Raw genomic sequence first — 13,466 nt, 5'->3', positions numbered from 1 at the left:
CAAAGAAAAAAAAAAGAGAAAAAAAAAAAAAAAAGCAGAAGAACAACAAAACACTCTCAGTTTATTTATGTCTTGAAACATCCACCCCCCCTCCACCATTTTGCCTCTGGATGTCAGATGTGAAAGTGCTGCTGAGTTTAATCAGGACATGGACTTTTTTTTGTTTGTTTTTTTGGGGGGTTTTTTGGCTCTGAAGAGAATTCCAGCACTGGGGATGGGGGGAGAATTTCAGGGAGGGAAAGAGAGAGGGAAAAGCTCCTTTTTATCCCAAAAAGCTCTCAGTAGGGATGGAATTCTGAGCAGGTCTCCTGAAATCCTTCCCCAGGAGGAGGAGGAACTGCAGGAGGAGATCTGGGAGCTTCATGGACTTGGAGCCAAACTCCAGTCTGGACTGGTTTGGCTTAATCTGGGCTGATTTGACTCAATCTGGGCTGATTTGACTCAATCTGGGCTGATTTGGCTCAATCTGGGCTGATTTGGCTCAATCTGGACTGGTTTTGACTCGACCTCAACTGGTTTTGACTCAATCTGGGTTGATTTGACTCAATCTGGGCTGATTTGGCTCAATCTGGACTGGTTTGGCTCACCCTGGACTGGTTTTGCTCAATCTGGACTGGTTTTGACTCAATCTGGGCTGGTTTGGCTCACTCTGGGCTGGTTTTGACTCAATCTGGGCTGATTTGGCTCACTCTGGGCTGATTTGGCTCACCCTGGGCTGTTTTCACACTTCCCATGCCTAAAATAAAAGGAAACTGGATAAAAAAATTCATTTGGAAGGTGCAAGGAACCCCTAACCCTAAACCCTAAGCAAGAAGGCTTCTGTTTCTCTTCAAATCTGAGGTGTTTTATTGCTGCCAAAACCAGATTTTAATGAATTTATTTAAAAATAAGAAACCCCAAAGCTTTTCCAGCCTCAGGACCCCAAAACCAGGGGCAAGGAGCTGCCAGTTTGTTCCTGAGGGTGAAATAAAAAAAAAAAGTTGAGGAGATGAAGAAAGTCATTAGGGCCTCAGTGGGTGTCTGGAATCATTTTTCAGCCCAAATCAGTCAAAAATTGTTTTAATAGGACTCAAAATCCACAGATGAGGGCCCAGAGAGCTCCTGGTGGCCCAGGAGGGGACACAAATCCTCTGTCCTGAGCCCTCAGAGCTCCTCAGACCTGGGGGTGACTTTTTCCCAGCTTTTCCTGGAGTTTCCAGCTCCAACACCTCAGCTGGGAGCCCCTTTTGGGGATGGGCACTGGAGTCTGGTGCACGTCCTGCTTCAGCAGCTCCTTCTGGAGGTTGGGAATGTTGGGAATGTTGGGATTCTCCTCTGGAAGAGGGGATTGGGAAAAGCTCTGGATGGGTGAGATGATGATTGCTCCAAGATTCATCTTCTGCTGCTTGTCCTTGGGGTAACCTGGGAGCTCTCAGTGCCTCTGCCACGGAACCCTGAAGCTGTCACTTCCTCCAGGAAGCTGCCAAAGGACACAGAAAAAAATAAATAAAAATAAAATAAAAATCAAAGTCAGCAGAGCCAGGGGTCAAGAGACAGCAAGGAACCGACGGGCTTGGCCCAACGAGTGCTCCAGAGCCAAGGAAACTTTTGGTGGCACCAAGAGGGGACAAAAAGAAGGGACCCTGCCCAGGATCCAACCACTCCCAGTGGCTGAGGGACACCAGTGGGAGGAGGGGGTCACCCACTGGGGACCTCCAGCTGCTTCCGAGGAGAAATCTCCTCAGCAGAAGGAAGCTGCAAGGCCGAGGAGGAGCAGAGCCACGTGGGGAGCCCTGAGGAGAACCAGAACTCAGCCCTGGAGGAACCCAGGCTGGTCCAAACCTGCTGACCAGTTCCACCAGTGCACAACCAGACTGGGACTGGAACTGGAACTGGGTAAGTGGGTCAGGCTGGGGATCTCCTGGGATTAGACCCAGCAGGGCTGTGCTTAAGCTGGGGGTGAGTCAGCCCCAGGCACCAGATGTTCCTCCTGGCTTTCTGTTTTCAGGCAGTTATTGATCCTTTTTTTTTCTTTCTTAACCCTTTCTCCCCCAAAACTCCACAGTTTCCTCTGATTCCTGCAGGTAACTCCAGAGGTTGCTGTGGTCACTGCTAAGGAAAGGCCCCAGGCCAAGTCAGACTTTGTGTCACCAGAATCATCACTGAAATATTTCTGTTTTATACAGAACCTGTGAGCAGACCTCTCCAGCCTGCACGGAACTGTTCTGCTTGGAGAAGACCTTTAAGGTCACCAAGTCCAACCCAAACCCAACCAAAACCCAAACCCAACCAAAACCCAAACCCAACTCTACCAACCCAAACCCAACCCTACCAACTCTTAACCCAACTCTCCCAACTCCAACTCAACTTTCCCAACCAAAACCCAACTCTACCAACCCAAACCCAACTGTACCAACTCTTAACCCAACCCTACCAACCAAACCTCACTGTTAACTCAACTCTACCAACCCTTAACCCAACTCTACCAACTCTTAACCCAACTCTACCAACCCAAACCCAACCCTACCAACCCAAACCCAACTCTACCAACCAAACCTCACTCTTAATTCAACTCTACCAACCAAAACCCAACTCTACCAACCCTTAACTCAACTCTACCAACCAAAACCCAACTCTGCCACCTCTTAACCCAACTCTACCAACTCTTAACCCAACTCTACCAACCCAAACCCAACTCTACCAACTCTTAACCCAACTCTACCAACTCTTAACCCAACCCTACCAACTCTTAACCCAACTCTACCAACCAAAACCCAACTCTGCCACCTCTTAACCCAACCCTACCAACCCAAACCCAACTCTACCAACTCTTAACCCAACCCTACCAACCCAAACCCAACCCTACCAACTCTTAACCCAACTCTCCCAACTCCAACTCAACTTTCCCAACCAAAACCCAACTTTTCCCATTCTTAACCCAACTCTCCCAACTCCAACTCACCTCCCCCAAGCCCACATCCCAAACCATTCCAACTCCACAGCTTTCAGACCAGGATTTTCCCCCCTTCCCTGAGGCTCCTTGGGGTACAATATTCCCTGCTCCCCACAGATGATCCCTGAACCAGATCAGCTGCCTGTAACCTCCCAGCTCTCCCACCAGATCCAGCTCTAAAAGTTTATTTTTCCTGGAGAATGGATCCCCCCCCCCCAGATGTTGGTGACAATTTCAGCTGGGGCACTCAGGACAATGAAAGCAAAGGGATTATGGGGCTTACAGGGGCTGCTCAGGGCATTAATATCCAAATCTCCTTGTTATGATTTAATCCAGCAGAAATAAGAGTTCATGGAGGGAAAGGCAGGGGATTACTGCAGGAGTGAGGAGACAAACAAATCCTATTGGTTTTTTTTTTGTTTGTTTTCAGCTGTATTTACTGAAACAGCTGTGATCCTCACACCCCGGGCTGGAACTCAGGGGATGGGACAATTCCCAATTCCTGCTGCTCCTCCCTTGTGTGCAGAAGCTTTCCTTGGAAAGGTGCCTGACTCCAAAGCTTCCCATTCCAGTGATCAGTTCCTAGGGATGTCACCTCTCATCATGAGGGAAAAGCAAATCCTTTGGGACAGGGGTGGTTGTAGGAGCAGTCAGCCCTTAAAAAAAGCAGCAATTCCTTTCCTTTTTTTTCCTTTTTTTCTTCCCCACTTCACTCTTTGCTCTGTCAATTCTGATAACCCAATTTTTCTGTCAATAATTGTGGTCCTGGAAGCCCCCACAAGCTGCTGTCCCTCATCACAGCCCTGACAGCACAAGTGGAGCCCAACAATGCTCAAAATCCACCCCAAAAAGCACCCAGAGGTGCAGTGGATGCTGATTCTCAGCCAGGGGCTTGAGGGTTTTTTTTTTTATGACAATTTGCTTCACTTCCTTCTCTTCAGCAGTCAAAGAGCAGCTCATAAATCTGCTGGGCTCTTTTTTTTCCCTTTTTTCCAGGCCTGGCTACAACAAGATTTAGTTCAAGGGCTACTTTGGGAAGCAGAAGGTTGGGGAAGCTGGGTAATTTGGGCAGGAACTGGTGGATATCTGGGCTAATACAGACTTGCCTCCCTAACCCAGTTCAGAAAAAAAGCAATTTACAGCTGGGCTCCCATCAGCTCAGGAGCTTTCCACTCATTTATCTGACAGGAAATTTCCAAGTGGGAATTCAAAAGGCTTTGGGCAGTTTTCTTGATGAGAGGAGCAGGGAAATTGTTCCTGCTTCTGTGCTTTGGGTCCTGGAGGCAGGAAAAGGGAGAGGAGAAAGGAGGGACTTGATAAATCACACCCTGGATTGCAAGGCAGCCCCTTCCTGGCTTGAAAATGAATCCAATTTTTTATCCTGCTCAGGACTCCTTGAGAAGCAGAGACCAGTGGGGTGTTTGGGCAGAAAATTCCTGACCCACAACACTTTGGGGGGTTCCTACCTTGAGTTTCCTCAACTCCTGAAGTCCCCCCCAGCTGAAAAGTGTCACCTGAATATTGAGCAGTGCTCCTTTCCCTTCCTGTTGCTGCCATTTCTTTGGCATCTCTCCTCCTAACACTCTTCTTCCACCCTGGAGAAGCTGCTGGAAACACCAGGAATAGGACAAAATATCCTAAAGTTGCACCAGGAAGAGGTTTAGACTGGAGATGAGGAAGAATTTCTTCACTGACAGTGGTCAAGGAGGTGGTAAGGGGCTCCCCAGAGCTGTGCTGGAGTCACCACCCCTGGAGGGGCCCAAAAATTGTGTAGAGGTTTTGCTGAGGGCTGTGGGGGAGCTGGTGGGGTGGCCTTGGGTCACCATCCCAAGTCATTCCAGCTCCAAGCTCCACAGGGTCAGTGCTCCCTGGCTCCCTCCATGGGGATTAATCCCTTTGTGGCCTCCCAGGAAAGAAAAAAAATCAGCAAGGAAAGCTCTGTCCTCCAGGGAGAATGGAAAAGGGACAGAGCCAACACCCTGTGGGATCACAGACCTCTGGTCTGATCATCACCACGGGCACTCCAGCACTCCCAGTAGCACCAAGACCCCAGGTTTGGATGTGTGTGTGAATTCCAAACAGGAAAAAACCCCCTCAACATTTGCTTCCCTGCCCCTAAATTCAGGAAAATAAAAAATAAAAATAAAAAAAAAAGCACATGAAAACTTCAGCTCGGTTGGGTGGAGCTGAGCTGGGACCCTTTCCACCCACTGAAAGATCCCTTAGGAATGGTTTGGTTCCTCCTCACCTCAGTGGCTTTGACTTCATCCACAGGGAAAAAAGAATGTAAAAAAAACCCAGAAAAAAAATCTGGTTCTTTACCTTTTGGTGTTGTGGATCGTGGTCCCACCCAAGACCACCCTGACCCCGGGGTTGGTGCGGTTCAGGTTGTAGACAGCCAGTGCCTCCTCATAGGTTGCCCCCCCAATGATGAACACAATAATATCTTGGGGCCTGCCAAAAAAAAAAAAAAAAGAAAAAAAAAGACAAAATATGAAAACAAAACCCAGAGGAGAAATCCTGCACCTCCCTCAGGGGTGCTGAGGCAACAGGTTTGGTGTTTGCTCCCTCCGGAGCCTCCCCGGGGCACTTTCCAGAGGGAAAACTGTGGAGAGGTTTCTCTGCTGAGGTTTCTTGCCTTAAACAACAAAGCTGGGAGGAGCAGATGGACTTAAATTCCAAGTTCTGTCCTCAAAAAAACCCCAGGTACCTGTCCCGGAGAGTGTTAGGCCCCAGGTAGGGGAAATGATTGTCCTTGAGTTTGCCTTTGATGAGCTGATCGAGTGTCTCCTGCAGGAGAGGCTGGTGCTGGGTGTAGACATTCTCAACACCCTGTGGTGGGAGAGAAACTCCAGTCAGGAATAAAGCCAGGAATGTTGAGAAAATCCCCCAGGAACAGGCAGCTTCCCACCTTCAGGCCTTTGAGGAACTGTTTGGTGATGGCCACAGCATCCTTGGGGCTGAAGAGCTCGCTGCCCCGCACCCGTTTCCCCCCGTACTCCACGACAGCCGCCACGAGCTGAGCAGGGAGAGGCAAAAGCAGAGCCCTGTCAGGCTGGGAGTGCAGGATTCTGCCTCAGCACAACTCCTGGAACGGTGTCCAAGGGATCAAAAGAGCTGGATCTGCAGCAGAGCTCAAAGAAGAAGAGGAAAAGGCTTCCCCAGATCCCCACAGCAGGAGGAGCTTCTGGTTTCACACGAGGTGACCCCGTCCTGCTCCTCCCCAGCTCCTCCTGCAGCAGCTTCCTTGTCCCTTCCCTGTCCCTTCCCTCTTCCTTCCCTCTCCCTTCCCTGTCCCTTCCCTCCCCCTTCCCTCTCTCTTCCCTCTCTCTTCCCTCTCCCTTCCCTCTCCTTTCCCTCTCTCCCTCCTCTTGCCTCTTGTTTGGAGCCACCTGGGCTGGTGGGAGGTGTCCCTGTCCATGGGATTGAGCAGGGACAACCCCAACCCAACCCAACCCAACCCAACCCAACTCAACCCCAACCCCAACCCAACCCAACCCCAACCCAACCCCAATCCAACCCAATCCAACCCAACCCCAACCCAACCCAACCCCAACCCAACCCCACCCAACCCAATCCAATCCAATCCAATCCAATCCAATCCAACCCCACCAAACTCCAACCCAATCCAACCCAACCCAACCCAACCCCAACCCAACCCCACCCAACCCAATCCAATCCAATCCAATCCAATCCAATCCAACCCCACCAAACTCCAATCCAACCCAACCCAACCCAACCCAACCCCAACCCCAACCCCACCCAATCCAACCCCAACCCAACCCAACCCCACCAAACTCCAACCCAATCCAATCCAACCCAACCCAACCCAACCCAATCCAACCCAACCCAACCCCACCCAATCCAACCCCACCCAACCCAACCCAACCCAATCCAATCCAACCCAACCCAACCCAATCCAACCCAACCCAACCCAACCCAACCCAACCTTTCCTGCAGGTTCTACAAAAAAACCCTCAGGCTTTTCCCCCCACTACCACTGATTTTTGCTCCTCTCCTGCAGCTGAAGGCAGAGCCTGCTGTTACCTTTCTGTATTTCTCTGCCACTCCCCTGGTCCTCAGCTCTGCCAGCAGCCCCGGGAGGCCGTTGCTGCTGTGTCTCTCATAGTGGAGGGCATAAAGCATCACCAGCCTGGCAGCATCCAGCTCGGTCACCTTGGGGTTCTGCAGCAGGCGACGCACGTTCTGCAGCCAGAGGGAGAGAGGAGGCAGGGGAGAAGAGGCTCAGAACTGATGAAACCACCCAGCAGCTCAACCCTCTGAGAAATCTGCAGCCAGGATCCCCACCATCAAAGGAAGGGAAGGAAAGGATCAAACAACACCCAGATTCCAAAGGCTCAAGGTCAGGGTTGGAGGTACCTGGAAAGCATCCCCGCTTCCCAAGCCGGGTTTGGTGGAGTTGGAGGGGTCTGAAGGGGTCTTGGGGGTATCTCAGGGTGCCTGAGAGGGTTTGTGGGGGAACCAGAGGGGGTCTGGAGGTACCTGGAGAGCACTGGAATGGTCGTTCTGGCAGGCCAGCTCCTGCTCCACCTCAGACACCTCCAGGAGGTTCCGCTCGCCAACCAGGCGGGAGAGCTCGCCCACCACCGTCACGTGCTTGGCCACTGTCCCTGACATCTTCTTGAACTGGGGGTAATTCTCCACAAAAGCCTGCAGGAGGGAAAGCCAGGGGAATTTTTAGGGAAGGGAGGGACTTCTGGTTTCTTCTCGGCAGCAAAAGGATGGAGAAAATTTCAGTGGAAGCCTCACGGGATGCTTCAAAAACCTGAGGAGAGAGCGAGTCAGCAGCTCAGGGTGAGCCCAGAGCTTCATCCAGAATCCTGAGGATCCCAGATCCCAACAAACTCCAAGCAGGAGCAGCCAAGAAGAAAAAGGCACCCTGCAGAGCTCACTGCAGAGAACCAGCAGAACCAAGAGGCACGGAGCAGAATGCAGGTTGCTGCTCCAAAAAAAAAGCAGCAAACAGGGAGCTGTGAACTTTCTCTACCTTCATATCTGCAATGGATTCCAGTTTCTGCTGCTCCTTGGGTTTCCTCCTCTGGAAATCTTCCATCAGGTTCTTGATGTTACTGCCAATCTCAGCAAAGTTGAGGTACATGTTCTGCACAGGAAAAAAGGCATCTGAGAGAAGGATTTCTCTGCTGAAAACTCCTCTGAATTTCTTCTGGTGCTGCTAGGAGGAGGGGGCCCCTGTGCCCAGCATCACCACCCCGAGCCCCAACCTCCCAACAAGCAGCTCTGCTTTACTGAAACCTGAGTTTTATTGAGAGCTCTCAACTTTATTTCATGTCTCTCAACTTTATTTCATGTCTCTCAACTTTATTTCATGTCTCTCAACTTTATTTCATGTCTCTCAACTTTATTTCATGTCTCTCAGCTTTATTTCATGTCTCTCAACTTTATTTCATGTCTCTCAGCTTTATTTCATGTCTCTCAACTTTATTTCATGTCTCTCAACTTTATTTCATGTCTCTCAGCTTTATTTCATGTCTCTCAACTTTATTTCATGTCTCTCAACTTTATTTCATGTCTCTCAACTTTATTTCATGTCTCTCAGCTTTATTTCATGTCTCTCAGCTTTATTTCATGTCTCTCAACTTTATTTCATGTCTCTCAGCTTTATTTCATGTCTCTCAACTTTATTTCATGTCTCTCAACTTTATTTCATGTCTCTCAACTTTATTTCATGTCTCTCAACTTTATTTCATGTCTCTCAGCTTTATTTCATGTCTCTCAACTTTATTTCATGTCTCTCAGCTTTATTTCATGTCTCTCAGCTTTATTTCATGTCTCTCAACTTTACTTATTTCATGTCTCTCAGCTTTATTTCATGTCTCTCAATTTTATTTCATGTCTCTCAACTTTATTTCATGTCTCTCAATTTTATTTCATGTCTCTCAACTTTATTTCATGTCTCTCAACTTTATTTCATGTCTCTCAACTTTATTTCATGTCTCTCAACTTTATTTCATGTCTCTCAGCTTTATTTCATGTCTCTCAACTTTATTTATTTCATGTCTCTCAACTTTATTTCATGTCTCTCAACTTTATTTCATGTCTCTCAACTTTATTTCATGTCTCTCAACTTTATTTCATGTCTCTCAACTTTATTTATTTCATGTCTCTCAACTTTATGTCATGTCTCTCAACTTTATTTCATGTCTCTCAGCTTTATTTCATGTCTCTCAGCTTTATTTCATGTCTCTCAACTTTATTTATTTCATGTCTCTCAACTTTATTTCAGCTTCCAGAACCTCGCTGGGCCACCACCACCACCCCACTGCTCCAAATCGTGGCAAAAATTCACCAAAACCAGAAAATGACCCCCCAAAAAAGCAGAAATACCCCCTGAGGTACCTACGTTGGCATAAAACTCATCGTTCTCAGCAGAGAGCACAACCTCCCTCAGGTCCTTGCTGATCCCTGGAACCCGGGAGAGGTCGATGCGGTTGTTGTTGATCCCCAGAAGTTCATGAACCATGGCCTGGTACGTCCACTGAGAGGGGTGGGGAGAGAGGAAAGCAAGGGAAAAAAGCAAGAAAAAACCCCAAAAAATGAGTGGGTTTGAGGCTAAACTCCAACAAACCCAATCTGTGTTCCTCGAAGTTCGCATTTTTACCAAAACCTGGTTAAAAAGTTGACTGGGTTTGAGCCAAAACAGGAAGAAATTTTCTCAAAAAGCTCCACTGAGCAGGTTTTGGGTCCCAGCAATGCTTCACCCCACACCCCAGGGGTGAGCTGGGTTTTGGACTCTGCTGACACCAAGACCCCCACGACCTCCTGCACCCTGAGGTAGCCCAGCTGCAGCTCTGCCTGGCTCAGGCTGCCCTGGGTGGAAGTGGAATTCCAGGGAACCAACTTCCCCCTCAGCCCAAACCCCAGAGGAGTCACAGTCTCAGTCACCTGGTTGAGGAGTGGGGTGATGGCATCATCAGATCTGTCCAGGATGAGAAGCAAAGGGGGAACCTCAGTGCGCCGGAAGTCAAAGAGCTCGTACTCCTTGGTGATGACTTGCTGTTGAGGAAAAAAAAACCAAAAAAAGCCCATTTTACTCTTTTTTTTTAACCTCTTCATTTAGATACAGGTGAACTGAAGAGCCTGTCTGATGGTTGGAGGTTCTGGTTGTACCTTGACACACTCAGCAAGCCTCTTGGCTGGTTCTGAGGAGAGCTGGTAGCGAATCATGGGACATTTCTTCAGGGACAAAAGCAAAGCAGTCAAGCCCTGAGTTGTCCTGGAGAGCTGAGCTGGATCCCAGCTACGACCCTGGAAGGAAAAGCTGCATCCATCCTCAAACTCCTCAAAGAAAATCTTATTTCTAGGTCTTCAAAGTCTGGGGTGAAGAGAGACCTTGGCTGGAGGAGCGTGGCACAGAGAGCCCCCAGATCAGCTTCCCCCTCACACACCCAGCTCGTTGCAGCTCCTGGTTTTTCCCCCTTTCCCCATCAAACGAGGCCTTGGAGAGCCTTTTTTTTTTTAATTAATTTATTTTATTGTTATTCTTTTCATACCTGGCAGCAGCCCAAGAGGTTGAGTGAAAACACGTGTGGGTTCACCGCGATGTAATCGCCGTAGAACTCCTGCCAGGGAGGGAAAGCAACCACAGCTCAGGCTCTTCCCAACCCAAGCAGCACCCACCAAGATCCTGACACAGATTCCTTGATGCTTTCTCCTTCCTCCAGGCTCAACCTCTCCACCTCCTCCACTCGTGCTGAGGATCCCCCTGCCAATCCCTGTCCCCACCACAGCTGCCCCGGAGTGACCCAAAAAATGGAACCAGCCACGGTTCTGACACTGAGGGGCAGGGAAAAAGGGGAGCCAGGAGTTTTTCCTTCTTTGCCTTTTTTAATCCCCCCTTTCCAGTCATCTTTTCCTCCATCCCAGATCCTCCCAGAGTCCTCCCACTGCCCCACCTGAGCTTGACTCACGCCTTGACTCCGCTGGTGCTTTTTGGATGAGGAGAAAAATGTGTGGAGAAAAACACACAAAAGACACAAAATTCACCTGAACTTCAGCCACAACTTCCTGCTCGTCAGCCTCAGCCAGCGCCTTGACATCACTCTTACTGATCACATTACTGAAATCTAAAAGGAAACAACAGCCAAGGAAGAGTTGGGCTCTGTGAGAGACACAGCGAGGCAGCAGCACAACCAGGAATTTCCCCAGAGCCCATTTTGGGTCAGAATCCCTTGACCAAAACCCCTGCAGACACCATCATTGAGGCATCACCTCACAAGTACAGCTCTCAGCTCATCCCCTGCCCAGCTTTCTGCCTCCTCCAGCACAGGGAGGGCCAAGGATGGGTGCAATGCCCTGTGGGAGCAGCCCTGGCTGTCCCAGCACTTCACATCCAGGCTGTGGATTTCCAAAAAACCAAGGAATAGGAAAAGGTTGAGCAGCCTGACAGCCCCCTCGGTGTTTCCCAGATCTGTGACATCCCCAGAGAGCAGCAATGACACCTAGAGTCACTTCCACACCATGACATCCAGACACTTCCCTTCCCACAACCTCCCCCAGCCAAAACACCTCCACTTGTGATGAATATTCTGTGGTAAAAAAAAAAAGAAAACAAAACAAAAAACCCCCATGCCAGGTGTGAGGAGATGCCATGCAGCAGGTTCAAACACTGGGATATAAAATCTAATCTTAGCCTGGGCTCTAAATTATTCACTATCTGGAGCAGTCTCTCATCCTGTGCCCCTCAGCTTTCCTTCCTTGGCACTTCACCACCAGCATGGTATTTCTTTCACATTTATAAAGCTTTAAAACCCCCCCCAGATTTCCAGGGATGAGCCATAACCATAAGTGGTGTTGCTTTGGAATGCCCTCTCACGAGTTGCTTTGGTTTAATTATTATTTTCTCTGGTACCTATGCACCCTTTCCTAAAATAATTTGGTGACCTAAAGAGCAGAAAAGCTCAGAAGTCACAGATCCTCAGGATTGCAGTAAAATCCTCTCAGTGGGAGCAGTCACAGCATCTCCTATCTGCATTTTCTGACTTAAGGAAAAATACTTACAAATGAAATAAATGCTGTACTTTGGCCTCCGCAGCTCCTGGATCAGGAACTCCACATTCTCCTGGATGAAAACAGCACCAGGGAGAGGAAGTTTGAACCAAATGTTGAAGAAAAAGGGACTGGAGTGACTCGTGCCCCCTGCTCATCCTTTGTCCTGACCTACAGAGCATGCAGTGGATAGAGTTTGAGGTGATCTGAGGGGGTTTGATGGAGTTTGAGGGGATCTGAGGAGATTTGATGGAGTTTGAGGGGGGTTGAGGGGATCTCAGAAGGGGTTGAGGGGATCTGAGGGGGTTTGATGGAGTTTGAGGGGGGCTGAGGGGATCTGAGGGGATCTGATGGAGTTTGAGGGCGGTTGAGGGGATCTGAGGGGATCTGATGGAATCTGAGGGGGGTTGAGGGGATCTGAGGGGATCTGATGGAGTTTGAGGGGATCTGAGGGGGGTTGAGGGGGCCTGATGGAATCTGAGTGGGCCTGAGAGGGTCTGAGGGGATCAGAAGGGGTCTGAGGGTGCCTGAAGGGCTCTGAGGGGGTCAGAGGAGATCTGAGGAGTTTGAGGGAGGGGAGCTGGGGGGGGGGGGGGGGGGTTGCTCTACCTTGGTGGGTCTCAGGAAGCAAATGGCCTTCAGGTGCTTCATGGCCTCCCTGTTGGGAGAGTCGAGGCGCTCGAAGAGGTACACCTCCTTCTGCAGGATCTCGGACTGTGTGTACACCATGCTGACGATCCCGGTCTGCGGGCGGGAGGCAGCAGCGCCCATCACCACCCCGCGGCCCCGGGCACCGTCTCGGGGCCTCGCAACCTTTGCAGCGCTCCCTCAAGACCGTCCCGGCCCCATCGCTCACCGTCTCCCGGTCCATCAGCAGCACCTTCATGCCCGGCCCGCTGTCCTCGATCATTTTGGACACGTATTGTTTGACAGCCAGCACCGCGTTCATCTTGGCTGCGATCGCTTCGGCTCCGCTCGGCCCCGCTGCGTTCGGCTCCCTTCGCCTCCTTCCCCCCGCGGCTCTCCTGGGAGTTGTAGTCCAGCGCCTGCTCCTGCGCGTTCAGTCCTGCTCCTGGTGGACTACAACTCCCAGCATGCCCCGCGGCACGGCCGGTCCCCGCTCCCCCTTCCCGCTCTCCGCCCCTCGTCCCCTCATCCCCTCAGCCTCTCCTCCCCTCATCCATCCCCTCATCCCATCCCCTCAGCCTCTCCGCCCCTCGTCCTCTCGTCCCTCCCGGTACCAGATCCCAGCCCCTGTTCTCCCGCGATTCCCAAGCCCTTTGGGGTGTCTTGAGTTGGGGTTTGTTGGAGTTGGAGGGGGGGGGATGAAGGGGGCTTGAGGGGATCTGAGGGTGACTGAGGGGATCAGAGGGGTCTGAGGGGATATGGGGGGGACTGAGGGGGTCAGGGGGGTCTGAGGGGATATGGGGGGGTCTGAAGGGATAGGGGGGGTCTGAGGGGATATGGGGGGGACTGAAGAGATATAGGGGGTCTGAGGGGATAAGAG

General features: G+C 50.5%; 1 protein-coding gene across 9 annotated transcripts; it reads right to left on the bottom strand.

Annotated features, from left to right (window-relative positions):
• Positions 1–41: 41 nt before the first annotated feature.
• VPS45 (vacuolar protein sorting 45 homolog) lies at positions 42–13,002 on the bottom strand. 9 transcript variants are annotated; one of them, XM_071727105.1, is made up of 17 exons: positions 12,816–12,999; positions 12,569–12,703; positions 11,972–12,032; positions 10,958–11,037; positions 10,465–10,533; positions 10,082–10,219; positions 9,857–9,967; positions 9,315–9,449; positions 7,941–8,054; positions 7,436–7,603; positions 6,980–7,138; positions 5,844–5,951; positions 5,643–5,764; positions 5,255–5,386; positions 710–1,459; positions 615–649; positions 42–471 (listed from the first exon to the last, which is right to left on the bottom strand). In XM_071727105.1, the coding sequence occupies exons 1-15, from the start codon at positions 12,906–12,908 to the stop codon at positions 1,372–1,374; spliced, it is 1,713 nt and encodes a 570-aa protein (XP_071583206.1). In that variant the 5' UTR covers positions 12,909–12,999; the 3' UTR covers positions 42–471; positions 615–649; positions 710–1,371. The 9 variants fall into 9 exon arrangements, with proteins under 9 accessions (XP_071583206.1, XP_071583200.1, XP_071583204.1 ...); XM_071727099.1 differs by having other exon boundaries at positions 42–623; positions 666–1,459; positions 12,816–13,002; XM_071727103.1 differs by having other exon boundaries at positions 615–1,459.
• Between the last annotated feature and the right edge of the window lie 464 nt (positions 13,003–13,466).

This window comes from Heliangelus exortis, chromosome 27 (assembly GCF_036169615.1).
Source record: "Heliangelus exortis chromosome 27, bHelExo1.hap1, whole genome shotgun sequence".
Lineage (NCBI taxonomy): Eukaryota > Metazoa > Chordata > Aves > Apodiformes > Trochilidae > Heliangelus > Heliangelus exortis.
The sequence above is the reverse complement of the archived record's forward strand: the minus strand, read 5'-3'. Positions and strand labels throughout refer to the sequence as shown.